This window comes from Cavia porcellus, unplaced genomic scaffold, assembly GCF_034190915.1.
Source record: "Cavia porcellus strain 051 isolate PalLab524CR breed Dunkin Hartley unplaced genomic scaffold, mCavPor4.1 scaffold_23, whole genome shotgun sequence".
NCBI lineage: Eukaryota > Metazoa > Chordata > Mammalia > Rodentia > Caviidae > Cavia > Cavia porcellus.
In genome coordinates, this window is record NW_026947506.1 from 31,307,719 (window position 1) to 31,325,312 (window position 17,594).

General features: G+C 45.6%; 1 protein-coding gene across 9 annotated transcripts in view; it reads right to left on the reverse strand.

The window, feature by feature from the left end:
* The window catches only part of Mad1l1 (mitotic arrest deficient 1 like 1), a 308,954-nt gene that overhangs the window by 138,110 nt on the left and 153,250 nt on the right, over window positions 1-17,594 (reverse strand). For all 9 annotated transcript variants that reach the window (XM_063234039.1, XM_063234036.1, XM_063234037.1 and 6 more), the window contains one exon: window positions 3,823-3,963. In XM_063234039.1, coding sequence (XP_063090109.1) covers window positions 3,823-3,963 — 141 coding nt within the window. The remainder of the gene's footprint in view (window positions 1-3,822; window positions 3,964-17,594) is intronic.

The following is a 17,594-nucleotide window of genomic DNA, read 5'->3' on the forward strand; positions in this document are numbered from 1 at the left end:
GAAGACTTCATGTAGGATGTTTGTCTTAAAGATCGGTCCTCTGAGGTCCCCATACTGTCAGAGTTACCCATGGAGCCACACCTGGAGCCAAGCTCACTGTAGCCCCATGAATTCATTTGAAACTTAGGCAGTGAGGATTCCAAGCCCCGGAAGACCAATGGCTGGATAGCACAGGGACCAGGCCTGGGGTTCATGTGCTTTCCTGATTGCTTCACTACTACACTATATTTTCACTTTAAAAGGTGCACCCGCAAGTTGGAAAACCAGCTTACTAGGTGTTCTCTACATGTGGTATTTCTGTGATGTCACCTAGTTTGGGAGAAATCCCTCCATGCTATTGGCCCATGTTCTTCCTAAATCCTGCTCCTAGACGGCTGAACTATCTCCCTGTGAGGATAAGGCTGTGTCACCAGGAAGTGAATAGAAATAGATCTTAGAAGGCAAGGCATCTACAGAGTCCTTGAATCCCTTACCCCATCAGTCCTACATCACTGAGAGAAACTGGCCCCAGAGGAGGTGCCCACCTATCAGAGTTATCCTGAGCCTGCACCTCTAGCCATCACTTGCTGGCCAGGGCCTCACTGTCTTCTTATGAGCAGCACTGTGCTCAGTAGGGAGCTAACCTGGATCCCTTCCGGCCTCAGAGTCCCCAGACCCCCAGCCACCTCCTTGACATTTGGCAGCCAGTTTCTACCAAACACCTGGCTCCAGGCATGGCTGCATCCTCATCTTACTCCTCCTCAAACCACTGGGTAATGGCCTAAAAGGGAGGTAAAGGAAGGGTGTTGTCCTTCCACCCAGCACAGGCTTCAAAAAGGACTGTTAGGAAACAGGAGTCCTCACCTCCCACTGAGTTTCCTCCATAGCAGACCCCTGCAACTGCAGGGCTCTCAGACCTCTTACCTCATCCCAGGTTGGTTCTGCCAGGACCTGCCCCATCCTATCCCAGGTCAGGGATCCTCTGAATTCATCTAACCCTGTCCTAGGATAAGCTCCTCCAGACATGCCCCATCCCCATAGGAAGCTGGCCCTCCCTAGGCCTAGGAACAGGCCATGGACCTGTCTGCTGCCACCTGGTGGAAGTAGGAGGCTCACAGCTTCCCTTTTGGAATATAGCCAGGCATCTGTACAGAACTCCACAGGAGGTACCCGAGCAGGATCTCCAGAGCACAGAGTATAACCACTCTCAATCCTCAATGGGCCAGGGGCTGCACAATCCTAGCTTCCCTCCCCCAGGCTGCAGCACAATCCAGGAGGGGAGGGTCTGCTGCAAGTGGGCAAAGCTGAACTTAGAGACAGAGTGCCAAACCAAAGTGTGGGAGCAGGTGGTACTCCACGGCTTCCAGGCAGCAGGCAGTGACTGGCAGCCCTTACGGGTGGGTGCAGAGCATGCCTGTGGATGTCTCCATCCCAAAACAGCCTGGATGCAGAGGACAGGGGCTAGGAGGAGGCCACCGTGCCTGTCCCTGTAAGAAGGAGGCCATAATAAGACCTCAGGTGAGGGGAGGGTCAGTTCCTCAGTCCCAACCTGACTGGCCCCAGGATACTCCCAGTGATGGTGGAGAGAGGAACAGTTGGTGCTAGTGATGCAGGACTGCACTCTCCATTGGCTGGGTCTTTGAGCCTGTATCTGCCAACTCTCCCATAACTCTATAGGCAAAGAAGGACAGCAATCTGCCATCTTCATGTCCCACCAAGGGAGGAGGGGTCTCCCCAATGCACACCACAAGCAGGGGGAGGATGAGGCCTGCTGAGCTGCCCACAAGGCAGTCATTGAGCGTGACTGTCCATGAGTGCTGAGGTCACCGACAGCTCTGATCACATGACAGAGCCCAGAGTATTTGGCATAGCTGTACACAAACTGTGGGGCTCCTAATGACCAGTATGGGGTGCATATGGCCAGTGCAGACAGGGATCCCTCAATGTGAGAAATTCCAGGACAACAGGAAAGTGTTAGCCCTCCTTGAAAATCTCTCTTCATTAACGCTTCATATGGAGCCAAATGTGTTGTAATAAAATGGCTATTAACGCACTTAAATTTATGATGATTTCACTGGGTATAGCTGGAGTTAACCTTTTAGATGACGATGGAAGATCTGTGCAGATCTGTTCACAGTGGGCCCCACTCTTGGCTACCAGATGCTATTCAGAGGCAGAAGGATGAGTCCCTATAGCTCTGCAGTGGGGCCCATGGTGCTGCACAGGACATGAGGGTGTCACTCACTCCAGAGGCACACCCTATGAAGAGTGTCAATGAGGGCTGACACACCTCCTCCAGGCGGGGACACAACACAACCCCCAGGGCCTGCACAGGCTCAGTGAGGAAAGCAGGAAAGAGAAGGGGTGTGTGTGTGATGGCAGCCTGGGCCAGGCATGAGCTGGGATAGCCCAAGCCTCTGTGTTCCTCCCTTACCCCCAGGTGACTGCCAAGTTCAGGTGCACTAGGCAGACAGCCTCCATTCACAGTCATTCCAGTCCCAGACCACAGCTGCACAGCTCCCTGCTGCTCCCTCACACAAGACCCCTCTTCCACAGCTCAGCAACACTAATGGCAACTTGGCTTTTTGTTGTTTATTAAATGTCATCTCCATCTGGAAGCTCAGCTCCAAAGAAGCAGAGGTTCCATCAGGGTGCACATACAACGCAGTTGAGAAATGACTGTGGTAGACCCAGGCCACCTCAGCCAGAAGTTCAGAAGTGATCCACACATGCAGGCCGAAGAAGGTGTGGTCAAGCTGCCTGGACTGAGAGATGGTGGCTCACACCAGCACTTCTCTCTGTACCATGGGTTGAGGCTCACTGTTGTCAAAGTGAGCCTAGGACCAGAGCTCATGGGCCACAGGCTGTGCTGCAGACACCCTGGACCCCAGAAGAGAAGAGGTAGCTCATGGCTCATGCTAGACCACCCGGGCCTGCAGACACATGTACTGGCCTGGCATCACCTGTGCCATCTGTGACCCAAGTATGACCTTAGACCTTGTGCCTCAGTTTCTTCATTAGCAAACTCTAGGCAAGGACAGCACCTGTTTCTAGGGACACAGTGAAAGCAGCACTGAAGGATGGCAATAAAGGACTCAGTCACCACACCTGCGATGATTTTCTTGGCATCTAAGAACCCCTGCCTGTGTTCAAGGCCAGGGATCCCACCACACTCAGAAGGGCTGTGCTGTGTCTGCAGGGCAGTGAGCAAGCTGCTCCTTCTCACTGCTCAGGAAGGGATGGTTTGCTGGGGAGCACTGCCCAAGACAATGACATCTTCGGGGCCCAGGCCCATCAAGCAAGTAGGAGCCCAGAGCCATGCAGGCCACCCAGAAAGGAGCCATGAGGGCATGGGAATGGGACACAGGCTCCTGGGTTCCATTAGCATACACAGCCATGAGCTAAGCTAGAGGCCCATGGTGCCAGAGGACTTGGGAGGCAGGCTCTTCAAAACTGGACTGATCCTGTGTCCATCACTAGAAGAAAGCACAGGGCTTCACAGAAGATAACAAGATGGTGCTAGGTACAATGGGGAAAAAAGACAGGCCACAGACTGAGCACTTTCGCTGGCATACACTGACAACCGCAGGATAAGGACATAACAGAGCACATGGTGAAGAGAACCTGCCCCTCAGGGATGCAGCACAAGGGCACCATGATCTCACACTGACCCCATCACCTATTTGCTGACTAGAGCTGCCTGGGGTACCCTGGCTGCTCAATACTATCATGAGAATTAAAGTAGACTCTATGTGTAAACTATTGACCTCCAACTATGCCTTTCCACACACTCCAGCCCCGCCCTCATGGCCCCCATGGCTGACCACCCTCCACCAGACTCACCTCCATCTCTGAGCTGTGGGCATGCATTTTCTGCACCATGTCCTCGGCCTCCCGCATGCGGCGTGTCAGCTGGGGTGAGTATTCAGCCTGGGTCAGCTCGCTGTCGTAGGACCCTAGGATGGCACGCATGCCATCCCGTTCCTGTGGGCAGAGAGCAGATCGTCAGAATGGAAGGAGACACTGCGGATAGCTAGAAGGAGTATAGAGACAGGTGTCTGGTAGAAACAGGAGGGGAACCTCAAATTGCTCAGGACTTGGGTTCCCAAGTACCCGCCAATAGTGCCCTCCTTAAAACAGCCCACTTGAGAGGGCTTTCCCAAGAGCCTGTCTCAGTGCCAGGCTGGATATTCCCTTGCTGCTTAGCTTCTGACCAGTAATACTTCAGGCAAGGATACAAACAGCAGCCTGATGAGTGAGGACCAAACAGAGCAGGGAGGCCACAGGGTCCCACTGGGGTGAGAAACCTACTGCTCCTAAAGCTCTCTGAAAGCCAGCTCCAACCACAGTGGTCTCAGCAAGCCCCTTGTCCACCCCCCCCCCGAGTTCATGGATGAGGCACTAGCCATGCTCAGCACCCCACCTCCTCTCAAGTGCAAAGTGCTATTTTGTGACGCCAAGATCCATTTTCCTAGGATGACAGACAATCACGGTGTCGGGAGTATGGGAGAGAAGTCACTACCCATCTGTGCCCTGCTAGAAGTGCAGGAGCTGATAGTGGGAACAAGAAGCCAGGGTCTAGAGTCTGGGACAGAACTGGGACCGATTCCTGCCCTGAATGCTGGAGCATTTGTCATATGACCCCTAAGGGGCAAGTCATCTGCTATGCCAGCAGGGAGAATGCCCCAGGTGGGAGTTGCTCTGCAGATTGTGTGAGGGGTGTGGCCTGGCCAGGAAAGCCTGGCCTTCCCTGGGCTGCTTGTTGAGCTCCTCTCTCCCCTGATGGGGGTTCTGAGATTTGGACCTAACAGTTCAGAGCCACTGGGTTCCTCTGGCCCCAGATGCCACATAGGCCCAGCCCCAGGAGATCACTAAGCCAGGCCAGAACCCACCCCCAGCTCAGTGCACATCAGCACAGTTCTTCCATTCCTTCCGTGTGCATCCTCCTGCCAACTTGGAAGGAGGTGGGCATGGACAGATGATGCAGGTCTGGGTAGCTGACCCAGCACTTCTCATTGGCACTTTGGTGTGTGCCTGCACCTGGCTCCAAGCACACCAATCTGTGAGTTTATGGTGAGGACACTGGGGCTGGCTTCCACAGCCAGGGTTCAAACCTACTCTGCTCTGAGGTCAGCAATCTAATTAACCGAGTCTCAGTTCCTTTCTTAGCAGGATGGTAGTGAGAACAGCTATGCAGTCAACACTGCCATGGCCTAAGTGTCTGGTGAGCCACCCTGTAAACAAGATACCCGTCAAGTGACAGAACTGTATTAGTACTGTTCATCAGCACCCAGTTACAGGGCCAGGAAGCAATTCCCACCCGCTCACTGGCATATTCCATCTTCAACACATACATCCTGGGAAGGGAACTGAGGGAAAATCAGGCAGCCCTGCATGACCTCACCAGGCCCCAGGCTGGTGGTTTCTCTGAGTGAGCTACAGAGTCTGCTGGCACTAGCACTGCCTCAGTGAGCATGTTCCCAACCCTGATGAAGATCTATTTGCTCAACCCACCTGGGAGCAAGGTCTTCCCCAGAAGCTGGAATCCATACAACATTCTCTGTTCTTACCTCACTGGCAGAAGCCCAACCATGTCCCCAAGGAGAGGCCAATTCAACTACTCAGCTACCTAAGCCCCACACTCTCAGCTGCCCCTGCCTTGCAAGTGGGACGGGGAGGGTAGAGAAGGGCCCCTGCCTCCTCTTTTGAGTTAATTGAGGACCCAGGGCCCCAAGTTGCCCCAAGTGTCTGGCCTCTTCCCTTTGAAGTAACTGAGGCATGTGGTTGTCACCCAGCATGGACTGTGTAATTAGTTGATGACAAAAAATTCAATAAGTGAGAAATTAAAGTTACAAATCCAACTGGAATTGGTCACATATCCAGGGAAAATTTGTTTCCACAGTAAGGTTTATGAAGTGTCATAATTTTATTGAAATCCTATATCTTCCTATTGACTTTTATCGTTTCGAGCTGGTTACCCAAGTTATCATTACCAGACTGTCAATGCTGCAAGAGGCCAGGGCGTGGGATTTCCTTCCATAAACAAGCTGTAATTGTCTACTTTATTGACCAATAAATCTCCAAAATGCTGCCCTTCACTAGGGTTCTTTTCTGTTACATCTCCAGGCTAGCGATGGCTGGCAAGCAAGAAAAATACTACATAGAAGTTTGTTGTTTGTACCCTTCCAAGGAATTGTTTTGCCATTAATGGAGGAGCAGGCACTGGGCTGGTGGTGTGATTTGGTAATGACTTTTTAATGACTGATTCCACTTGCAGTTGAGTTCACTTTGTTTCCACTTGAGCAAATGCCGGCGATTAATCGCTGCACAAACCAGTACCCAGGCTGTGCCGACAGAACCTTAAAGACTTGCTCAGGAAGTACAAAATAAAACAACGCTTCCTACTGAGTGTGTCTCCTGGGTAAAGACGGTCCTGTTTGTAAGCAACAGAATTTGCTTGTCACGTAACTGATGGCAACTGGAAGAGAGTTGGGAGTACACTGCCTCACCTATGAAGAAACCAGCAGAAGACCCAGAGTCTCTGTGCCTCTGGGCCCATCTGAGCTACTTGGACCAGAGTCCAGGACCTCCCAGAAGGAGGCTGGCCAGAGGCTGAGGGGCAAGGACAGAAGTGGGAAAGCAGCACATCTAACGCCATATATAAACTTACAAAGGGCACAGCAGACACGGGACATCTGAGACTGCTGTGGCCTACACGAAACTAACAAGTCATCCCTGAACACACTCTGAAGACCACCAGCACGTCACAGAAACGCAGTGCAGGGGCGGTGGCTCACTGCTGCAGCCCCAAGGCCAGCTTGCTTCCTCGAGCTCTGGTCATACCAGAGCCTCTGCTGCAAGAGAACTTTCAAGGCTCTGTGCCCACTCTGAACCCAAGGTGACTCCTGGGGACCCAGGCCCCACTCTCAGAAATTAGCCCAAGGCCAGTTCTTACAGGTCAAGTGCATGGGACATGAGCAGCCCAGCACTGGACACTGCATGAGAGGTGCTGTGAACACTGATATCAGGAGGAAGAGTTTCTTAGTTCCTTTCTTATTACTGCTGGGATACAACACCCAACACCCACAAGTTAATGGAGGAAAAGTTTATTTTAGTTCAGTTTGTAGAGGTTTCAGTCTTGCTGGCACCAAGGCAGGGCAGCACAGTGCAGCGGCACGGGACAGGAGGAACAATCCATAGCAAGACAGACAGGAAGCAGTGAGACACCCTTCTTCTTTCTTTTTTATTCCATCCAGGTCACAAGCCTACTGATTGGTGCCACTCACACCCAGGGGTGGTCTTCCCTCTTCAGTAAGCCCATCAATCCATGCCCAGAACTATGATAAACCAATCAGCAGACTAACCCAGCAACACGTACCCAATAATCCAGTCACTCCCCAGAGCCCCACCTATGAGCACATGAGGCTGTGGGGAGATATCTAGATATACACTATAAAAAAGAAGTTCTAGAAAGTAGGAAGGATATGGAGACAACCACACCCTGATGCAGAATGTGGTCCTATGGCATCTGCACAGCTACAACCTGGAGCTGACATCCAAGGAGCTGCCTCTGATCAGCTCCAACTGCCCTGAGGTACCTGAGCACCAGAGAGAGATACCTTACCTGGAGCTCAGGCTCCAGACAAACCAGTCCACACAACATGAGACCTGAGCACCTACAGGCTATCTAGGGCCTGCCGAGGATCACGTACATCTAAGCTGTCTCCTTCCATCACTCACTGGAAAGTGGATGCAACCTTCCATGGGAGACACTGCAGACACAAGCAAAGCCAGTTTTCAGAGTTAGAAAATCTTCCATGGGTATCCAGCTCTGACTTCAGGTATCAGAAGTAACAAGCCACATTCAAGAACATCAAGACCCCATCCACCTCTGTGAGACAGTCTACCTTGAGCCTCACCTGTGGAACAAACCTCTTGTACTCCATAGACCTCACAGGGCAAGGACTCCAGGCAGAGCCTGAGCTGGGTCTGCAGTAAGTGCAGACATCATGAACCTCCCTAGGGAGCAGCTGCAAATCCCTGGGTTGCTGTGCAACTGGCCCAGTTGCTGTGTAACTGGCCAGAAAGGCAGTAAATGTAGTGTCTGAGCAGGGCAGTCAAAATGTGGGCAGAATAGTTACGATCCACAATGGAGGAGCTGGTGACAAACAGACCACTACAGTGATGGTGCGCAGCCACAAGTCAGGCCTGATGGTGGGGAGAAGGAAACCCCAGAAAAGTCCAGTGTTGAGAATCTGTGACCACAAGCCTACACTTGTAAGACCTAAGAGCTGGAAAACCTCAGGCAGGCACACAGACAGTATCTACACAGCGTCGTTGTTTATCCAGACCAGCTACACGTGCACAGGAAGGCAGGTGCCAACTCTAGTCTCTCTTGTGGAGGCAGAAATACAATCCACACAGCAGATAAACCACAAAGACAAGTTGTGGGAAGGGAAGTTCATCGTTAAAATTCACAGACTACAAATGAAAATGGACTGACAACACAAAATAAGGAAAATAAAACCCACAGCACATAAGTCCGCATAATACACTTATTACAATAAAGGAATTTAAATTATCAGGAAGTCACAAGATAGAAGACATAACAAGCAAATTAAAAGATCAACAAGAACAAAACAAACTAAAATATGTGCAAAGTAAAAATAGAACAACTACAAATTTATAATAAGTAAATCAGCAGTTTAGAAGTGGCTAAATAGAGATTCAGCAAATTAAAAGCTAAACCTAAAGAATAAACCAGAAAAAAGTAAAAGACAAAGATGGAAAACATGCAGAAGCCGAAGGATACACGAGAGATAACATGGAAGCCATGAAGGGCTCCAATTAAAATCACAGAATGGACTGAGGCGGAGACGCAGCCATCAAGAAGTCAGCGTCGAGGATGCTCTAGGACTTATAAAATTTATAAATTTATAAATTTACAGAATTGCAACTTCAAATTTAGAAGCCACTGCTTATTCCAAGCTGGAGTGGGGGTCAGCACACCTAGTGGTGTCAGAGGCCATCACATGGGTAAGGGATGCTAGCTAGGGACCCTGGGTTTACAGGAGGGACCTGATAGACTAGGTAAGTCATCACAGCAGAAGTCCAGGACTGGTGGGAGTGGCACCTCCACATGTAGGGAGAAAATGAAAGTGAAAGTCACACCAACGCCCGCCCACAGGGCGCTTAAGAATAAGGGAACAGAGGAAGGCCCAAGATGTCAGGAGGAATAAACAGCAACGTAGTGAGTACACTCACACATGCACTGATTCAAATGATCATCGATGTCACAAGCCCACAGCTGCTCAACTCATGGGGCCTAAAACAAGATGGAGCTGAGCCAGGTGCTGTGGCACATGCCTGTAATTCCAGCACTTTGGAAGGCTGAGGCAGGAGGATTGCCAATTCAAGCCCAGCCTGGGCAATTTAGCCAGACCCTGCCTCAAAATAAAAAAAGTTTAAAAAAGACAGAAGACGTAGCTCAGTGCAAGGGCCCCAGGTTCAATAGCCAGTACTGCTCCAGATGGAACTAAAAAATTACTAAACAAGCCAAGGGAAACACTAAAATACTCAAGAACTTACAGGATACAAAAAGGAAGTCAGAGCGTGTAAGGGCGCAGGTGATTTTAAAGGAGACACCAGCAAGTTGTGTGTTAATGTAGGTGCACACAACCACCTCCAGGCAGCTGAGCTGGAAGCCACAGTGAGCGTACGAAGCAGCTGCTCAAGTCAGTTCATCCGTGTTCACAGCGCTCCAGTCTTGCGACACTACATTATCCACCAGAAACTTTCACATTTAAAATAGAAGGCAGGGAAAATAATAGCACTGTAATATATATTTTATAAAAGCATTTCAATGCAGTATGGAGCCTTGAATTGCTCCACAACACTCATGGAAACCTCAAAAAGAAGAAAAACAAATAGGGGGGAGGGCACGAGAGAAAAACCCCAAGAAACTCAAAAGGCAAGAAAACAGGGAAAGTAACACAAAAATGGAAGGCACAAAGTATGAAATAGAAGGTAGAAGGTAAAATAAATCTGATGAATAAACAGTTTAAACAGACTAAATATTCCAATTAAAAGACAAGGATGTTCATATTGTATAAGAAAAATGACTGTCAGCTGCAGACCACAGGGATTCAGAGAAAAGTATGTGAAAAAACAGCAGCCAAAGACAGAGGTAGCTCTAACCATATCTGACAAGATACATCTTAAGGCCAAAAGCCTCCCTGGACAAAGAGGCTCATTACATCGCAAGCACAGGCTGGTGCCCAAGAACCATGTGGACTTGAAGCTTGTGAGCACACAATGCCAGCCTCGAAACATAAACCCTGACGAAACACCAAGACGCTGATGTGCTGCTCCCATCACTGACAGACTGAGCAGACGCACAGCAGTAAGAAGTGGAAACTCTCCACAGCACTGTTTAAAATTCTGAACTAACATATTTTCAGAACACTGCCCCAAACCACTCAGTGAGACACAGTGTTTCAAAGCACAAAGAACATTTATAAAATTTAGCAAATGGTGCAACATAAAACATGTCACAACAAATTTCCAAAAATACATTCACAATTAAATTTTAAAATAAAAGGATCATATTCAAAATCAATTCTTAAAAGATTACTAAGAAAATTCATGCATTTGTGAATTTAAAAATATACTTCAGGTCAGGTGTGGTGGTGCACGCCTGTGATTCCCAGCACTCAGCAGGCTGAGGCAATAGGACTGCTACGAGTTAGAGGCCAGTCGGGGCTGCGAAGTGAGTTCAAGGTCAGCCTGCACTGCACGGGGAAACCCTGTCTCAAAAAACGCAAGGCAAAATAAACTCCAAAACTCAAACAACCAACCAAAAAAACCTTCACATTAACAGCAGGTTAAATAAAGCATCGTAATGGAAATTTAATAATATATAGAACTCAATAATGAAAATATACACTGAAACTACTAACGTGACCTTTACAGAAATGCTTTGTCTTTTCCGTGTTTTATACTTAGGAAATATGTAACTTTTTAAATAAAAATGATCAAAGTCAGTGCCCCTGCACTGCACATAACCACATACAATATGCACATACAATGCACACACTCTCTGCAGGTTATGCACATGCATACACGCCACATATATGTTCTCTGCAGACTACACATACATATATGCTATTCACATGCTATCCACATGCTATGCACATGCTTTGCAGGCTGTGTACATACATACGCTACTCACGTATGATGGAACCCCTACTCACACGTGCTCCTCTACAGACACACTCTCCCTTGCACACATAAATACACAGCAACACACAACCATTAGGATGCAAAATAAAAAACCTAGAAGGAAATTTATTAATTTGATATTCAATTAGAAAACCTAAAAGCTGAGCATAGCAAGTTAACAAATTGACTTTAAAAACTCAAAAAAGTGGGTGGAGAATGAGAGTCAATGGTAGAGCACTTGCCAAGATTCAGTTCGCAAGACTGAAAACAGAAATAATAAAACAACAAATTACAAAAAGTATGAGTGAAAATAATAAAATGATAGCATAAATGAAAAAGAGGAATGATGTGAAGATACGCTGATAGAAACTGGAGAAACTAAAATACAAAGAGAAAATAAAAAGAAAGAAAAACAGCAGGACATTGTAAAAGGTGGAAATGGGGCATCGCACGAGCGCCTGAGGAAGAAAGTGAGCCAAGAGCCAGGAACCGGCTCCGGGACAGCGGTGGAGGTTTCCTAACTGTGCGACAGACACCAAATCTGGGAAGCTCAGAACAGAAAGCAGGACAGACATCAAGACATCTGCACATAGGCATGTAGGCATATCAACTCAAACTGCAGGAAAGCAGGCAGCAATCTCCAAAGCGGCCAGGGAGGAGGGGCAGCGCACACGCCAGCAAACAAGAAATGCTGCGCTTCTTGTCAGAAACCACATAAGAGGAGAGCGGAAGAAGTACTTAAGCTCTAAAGAGGAAAAAGCCAGCAGCCTAGGAGATGGTATCCAGCAAGACTGTCGGTAAAGTGCAGAGTAATGAACAGTTTCTCAGACAAAAGCCCAGGGCCTTTACTGCTGCCGGCTGGCCTGCCTCAGAGTACTCAGAGTGGGGAAAACGTCAGAGGTCAGAGTCCTCTCCACACAGGGGCAAAGTGTGAGATGAAATTGTGTGTGCTTCTTGGTCTTCACTCACCTAATAGTCGGCTGTCCAAATCAACAGACCAACAGCAGCAACAACATGTCAGGCGGCCACAGCTCACTGTGGTCAGGACAGCAAGAGAGAAACTGAGATGCTCTGTCTAGGAACCTGCATTATCTACAGGGAGTTTCAGTGGTACCCCAACTTTGGGCACAGATTAGACCTAAATGTAGATGACAAACTCTTGGGCAACTGGTCATATTTTTTAATAAAATATAATTCACAGGCTAAAAGATGGGGAAAAATTCAATCATATAAAATGTTCAATTAAAATGCAATAAAGCAGAGGGTAAGACATAAAAAAAGAAAAAATAAAGAATAGTGCCCAAAGAGAAAACAGTAACAAATATGATCAATATTAAACAAGGCATATCAATGACCCTTTTAAATGTGAAAAAGAACAATTGTGATTGTCATAGTGGATTAAAAACTATGACCTAATTATATGGTATCTATGAGAAACTCACTTTACATAAAAAGACACAAGTCTACTAACAGTAAAGGAGTAGAGAAAGATATTCATGCTAATCCCAATCAAAAGAAAGTGCGTATAGATTCCCTGCTCCAGCAGAGCAAGGAAAATCATCAGAATAGAGACAGGCATTGCATTAGGATAAAGGGGCTATTTCTTCAGGAAGATAAGGCCAGCCCTTCTGTAAACCACTCACAGCTGAATGCAGGTTGGTTGAGGTTCAAGAGGACCCAGCCAGGTTCTTCACCTCCATCAGATGCACCCAAGTCCAGGTGGAACACTGGTTAAGGATAGGGCTGAACCTGAGCAGCTTTACCTGCTGAGTGGGGCTAAGGGACAATGGCAGGATGCTTTTCCCAATGTTATGGCTTGTGCCTAGATGTCCCCCCCCCAAAGCCTCATGCAGTCATAGGTGGGGCTTTTTCAGAGGTGGCTGCATCTAGAGTATGTGATGCTGGAATTAAGGGTTTGTGATCACTAAATCAGTCCACTGATTGGTTTAGCACTGCCCTAATCCTGACAGCTAAGATACAATATAAAAGGGACAGAATGACACTGTTAAGGTCTCTTGATTGCTTGTTTGCTACCTTCTGCCTGCCATGAACTGTTTTGTCCTCTGCAATGCCTGTCTGCTATGCCACCCAGTCTTGGAGCCGGCTGATTACTGACTGAAACTTTTACAACTGTGAGATAAATAAACCTTTCCTCCTTTAACCTTAGGTGTCAGGTATTTTGCCTCAGTAGTGAGAGAAAAGTAACTAAGATACTTAGCAACCAAAGAATCCAAGTTCTCCGTAGCTCATAGGTAATATTCACAAGATAATTCCATTTGGGGTACAAGACACAGCTAAACAAATATGTAACAATACAAATCACACAGACCACACTGAGTTAAACTGGAAATCAATAACAAAAATTGCTTGGATGTCCTAAAATACCTGGAAATTAAACAATCTACTTTAAATAATTTATGGATCAACAAAAGTCTCAAAATCTATAATGATTTCGAACAATGAAACTACAACATCAAAATTCGTGGGATGCAGCAAAAACAGGGCTTAGAGGGAAATTTATAGCACTGAGTTCCTAGTTGAGAAACAAAGTCTAAAAATCATCTCAGCTTCAAGTCATAAAATTTTAGAAAGAAGAATATAATCCTAAAGCAGGTGTAAGAAAAGAAATAAAAACTAGAACCGAAATAAGTGATATGGAAAACACCACACAGAAAACAGTAAGACCAAAACAAAAGCTGATTCTTTGCAAAGATCAAAAAGTAAATAAACTCACCAGGCTACGAATGCAGACAGAATACAGAGATCACTGATGCTGAGGGTGGGGTGTCACTGCAGATCCCTCTGCATGTTGACAGGGTAATGAAGGGACACTGTGAACAACTCTACGCCCAGAAATTTGCTAACTTACTTATTCTCCAAGAGTCACAAACGATTAAAACTTACAAGAAGAGGAAGAAGTCCTCTGGAGGGTCCCTTCACCTCTTTCTTCTCTGTCCTTGCTGCTCTGTGACTTGGCCAGCTATGTGTCTTCCTTGTGGGTTTGGACCCAAGCAGGGCATCATTCTCAAGCACTAATAAAGGCGTTAAAGACCAAACCTGCTGCTAAACAGGTAGCAACCATCACAGGTCTGATCCAAATTCCTTAAACCCCTATCTAAATCCCAGAACCCGGCTCAGGCGACTCTCTGTCTCTCCTGAGGAAGCTGTGGCCTCCATCCATCAGTTTCCCTCACACGCGCTCTGTGCTGATCACTGTATGTAGTGCTTATTTCTTTAGAATCCCTACTGGGCTGATCTATGGATGGTTCAGGGCAGTCCCTTGCAGGAACTCTCTTGCTGCTTGGTGCTCGGGGGAGCAGACGGTGCAACAACATATATCTATTAAAGAATCAGGATTAATAATTAATAAATTTCCCCCCAAAGGAAAGCACTGGGCCTGGATGGTTCCACTAGTGAATTCTACAAAATACTTTAGCAAGAAATGAGACCAATTTGCTACTATCTCCTCAGAAAACAGAAGCAAACTATTCTGTGGGCACTGTAGTAGCAGATGCATAATGCACCTTTGTGAAGACTCACAGAACTGGCCAGGTGTAGTTCCAGGCCCTCAGGAAGACAAGGCAGGAGGATGGTTTGAGTTTGTGCCCTGGAACCCTATCTGGACAACATAGAAAGACCTGTCTAAAAACAAAAACAAAAACAACAGCCAGGCATGGTGGCACATGCCTACAACCCCAGCACTTGGGAGGCTAAGGCAAGAGGATGACTGCAAGTTCCAGACCAGCCTGGGGTACAAAGTAAGCTCAAGACCAGCATGAACTGCATGGCAAGACCCTGTCTCAAAAAAGGCAAAAAACAAAAACAACACAGAAAGTGTAAACATTAGCCACTTAACAGTTTACCCCAAGCATCACTCGGGCAGCATGTTCACGTACCTTCTCTCCCATTCATTGCTTGGGCAGGTGGCAGTTCAACCAGTTGATTTTTGTATTGAAAAATTTGATAAAATTGCCATTTTTATATATCCTGTTATATTATTTTATAAAAATTAACCAAAAACGTATGTAATTTTTGGTCATTCTATATTTAAATAAGATAGCAAGTGATTAATGTAAACTGTAGACTTTAACAGTGATGAAGTATCAGTACTGGTTCATTAATTGTAACAAATGTACCACAGTAATATGTTAATATTAGGCACTACTGTATTGCTTAAACGTAAATATATATAAAATGATATCTTTTCAAATCTGTATAATAATCAAAAATAAACAGAAGCAAGTGTTCAAGGCTTTGGATTGTCTGAAGACCAGATGTACTGATTTTTCTAGACTTTGATAAATAAAAAGTCTGTCTTGTAATCACCAGTCCAGCTACTAAAAATTACATGAAAGACCAGTTACCAAAATAATGAGGAGGAGAAAACAGAAAAATGTTTTCTTTTTCAATACGGTATAAAAAAAGGAAGAACGAAGAACACAAATAAAAGGCAAGAATAGATGGATAATTTAAATGCAAATATATCATTACAATAAGGGCAACTAAATATTTCAACTAAAAAACCAAAGATTTTCAGATTGCATAAACACAATCTGCCTTTATCCTATACATAAGAAACACATTTATAATAAAATGAAGAGTTTGTAAATGAAAATGGAAAAAGCATAAGGTGCAGCTAATATAAAAAATGGAAGTTAATAAATCTACAAAGGAGATTCAATGATTAAAAGAATTCACAGAGGTAAAGGACATTTCATAACAACAAAAGGCTGAATTCACCAGGAAAACAATACTTTTCAATTTGTATGTGCCTAATAAAACAGCATCCAAAGATGTACTGCAATGATTGATAAAACTAAAAGAAGAGCTAGAAAAATCCACAATCACAATGGGAAATTTCAATATAATACTCTTGCGAACTAAGAGAAAACATCCCTTGGGATGTGGAAAACGTGCACAGAATGTTTAATAGAGGACATGAAGACACTTAGAGAACACTGTACTCAACAACTGCAGAGTACACATTATTTTTAAGTGGACAGGGGTGGATTATCAAAGTCAGTCAATGTGGGGTCATAAAGCATAGCTTGGTAACTTTTACAGAACTAATATCATTCAAAATATAGTTGGTACAAGGAAACTGAGCTAGAGATTAACAATATGATAGGTAGAAAATGGTTGAGAACTTTAAAATTTATTTCTGAATAACCTGTTGGTTAAACAAATTACAGAGTAAATGGATAAATATTCTAACCTGAGTAAGTACCGTAGTCTAGACCTTAACTGTCTCCCATCAGGCCAGACGTTACAGGAGGTAGTGGAACCTTTAGGAGCCGGGACCTGCTGGGAGGAACAGAGGCCACTGGGGATGTGGCCTTGAAGGCACAGTGGAAGCCTAGCCCTTCCTCACCCTCTCTTTTGCTTCCTGGCCATGAAGCAAGTGGTTCTGCTCCACCACATCCACCATGCGGTGATGCCTCACCAAAATCCAAAGCAACAGAAGCAACTGATCCAGGCTGAAACTCCAAACTACAAGCCAAACAGACCTTCCTCTTACTGCAGAGATGGCGAACCCTTCAGAGCTCTCAATGATACCAAAGCCCACTGCAGCACATGTACCATAGGTTAACCACCATTGTCCTAACACATCGATTATCTCAGCATTTGTTATAGTGATAGATGCTGAGTTACACAGAAAGGTAAATACCACACATCAAAACATACAGTATGCTGCTAAATTTACAACTATAAATATAAATATATGTGTGTATATATATGAGAAGAAAAAGGTTAAAATCAATTATTTTCATATACAGTATAAATCAAAAAGTTAGAACAATAAGTTAAACCCAAACAGCCAGGTGTAGTGGCATACATCTGTAATCCCAGCACTCAGGAGACTGAGACAAGAGGATTGTTGTAAATTAAAAGCCAGTCCAGGCTACACAGTGAGTTGAAGACCAGTCTGGACTATACAATGAGACTCTGTCTCAAAAAAAACAAACAACAACAACAAAGAAGGAAGTAATATAAAAGACAAATTAATGAAACTGAATACATATAGTAGAGAATCAAAGTCTAAGGATGGCTTATTTAAACAACTAACCCAATTGATGATCAATTGACATCAATCAAGAAAAATAAGTACCAATGAGAAAGAAGACATAACTACAGATCATGAAAATATTGAAGAGGATAAAATGAAAAATTTTACCCATATAAATTTAAAAATTTAGATAAAATAAACTAGCCTAAAACAACTGAACTTTTAAAAAGTTGCAGTTCCAAAGCTAGGAAAAGAAATCACGCCCCCAATTTAAAATTGCTCCAGCAAAGAATCCCCAGGCCCAGAGTCATTTGTGCATTCTACAAATCATTAAGGAGGAATAGCACTCATCATAGAGAACTATTACACACAGCTCCACAACTCACAA